Below are 891 nucleotides of genomic sequence, written 5' to 3'. Positions count from 1 at the left end.
AGTGCCCGCTCGCCTCACCAGCAAAATACTCGTCGACGTCCGCCATGGTCGGCCTCGGGTTGTTCCTGAGCAGCGTGTACATGGACATGACCATGCCGGGCGTGCAGAAGCCGCACTGGGAGCCGTGGGCGAGGGCGATCCTCTCCTGCGCCGCATGGAGGCGCGTCTTCGTAGATCCGATGCCTTCCACAGTCGTCACAGCCCGCCCGTGCAGCGACGCCACCGGAGTCAGGCACGCGTTGGCTGAGTAATGTCTAGGAGAACGAGGCACTCAGGTCGAGTTCATGAATAGCTCTCGTGGTAGAGAAATGTTTCTCTTACTCTAATGTTGTATGCAATTAATGTTGGTCTTACTCTAATGTTGGATTATCTTACTATTACTGTTGTTCTTACTATAATGTTGTATTTTAAGAGTGCCTTACGTAATGGAAGTAAAGGTCATACATATATGTGATCAATAAGACTCTCAGATTTACGCCATAGTTTGATAGAAAGGTTATAGATGGAAGGAGTTACCGGATTTTCATTCCCACAGACGTATCCCAAGCTCCATTTACAGAAAAGTGCTTTTGCCATAAAATAACAGTTTCGGCGTAGATCACAGGACTACGAGATAAAACGAAGCTAATAAGACATTACTTTGACAGCCAAGTATTATAGAAAGAAAATCCCGTTACATATCTACTGCAATTACGTGACAACAACAGAACAAAGGGGATTAGTTTGGGCTTATGTCTGTAAGGAGAATAATACTGTGATATAAAGGACTGCGTCTTAAGGTTGCTACGGTATCTTGAAAAGATGAGAAAGTATAATGCTATATAAGAGGGGTATGTTCAGAAGACCTTTGTATGCCTTTAAAATTATTGTTCTGCCTGATAAATACGCAAT

At 44.3% G+C, this 891-nt stretch overlaps 1 protein-coding gene across 1 annotated transcript in view; it reads right to left on the bottom strand.

Annotated features, from left to right (window-relative positions):
• Positions 1-891, bottom strand: part of LOC119590688 (xanthine dehydrogenase/oxidase-like) — a 27,694-nt gene that overhangs the window by 20,656 nt on the left and 6,147 nt on the right. The window contains exon 4 of the mRNA XM_037939375.1: positions 19-254. Within this exon, the coding sequence (XP_037795303.1) occupies positions 19-254 (236 nt within the window). The remainder of the gene's footprint in view (positions 1-18; positions 255-891) is intronic.

The sequence above is a fragment of the Penaeus monodon genome, chromosome 27 (genome assembly GCF_015228065.2).
Source record: "Penaeus monodon isolate SGIC_2016 chromosome 27, NSTDA_Pmon_1, whole genome shotgun sequence".
NCBI lineage: Eukaryota > Metazoa > Arthropoda > Malacostraca > Decapoda > Penaeidae > Penaeus > Penaeus monodon.
Note: the sequence above shows the minus strand (reverse complement) of the source record. Positions and strands in the feature narration are given on the sequence as shown.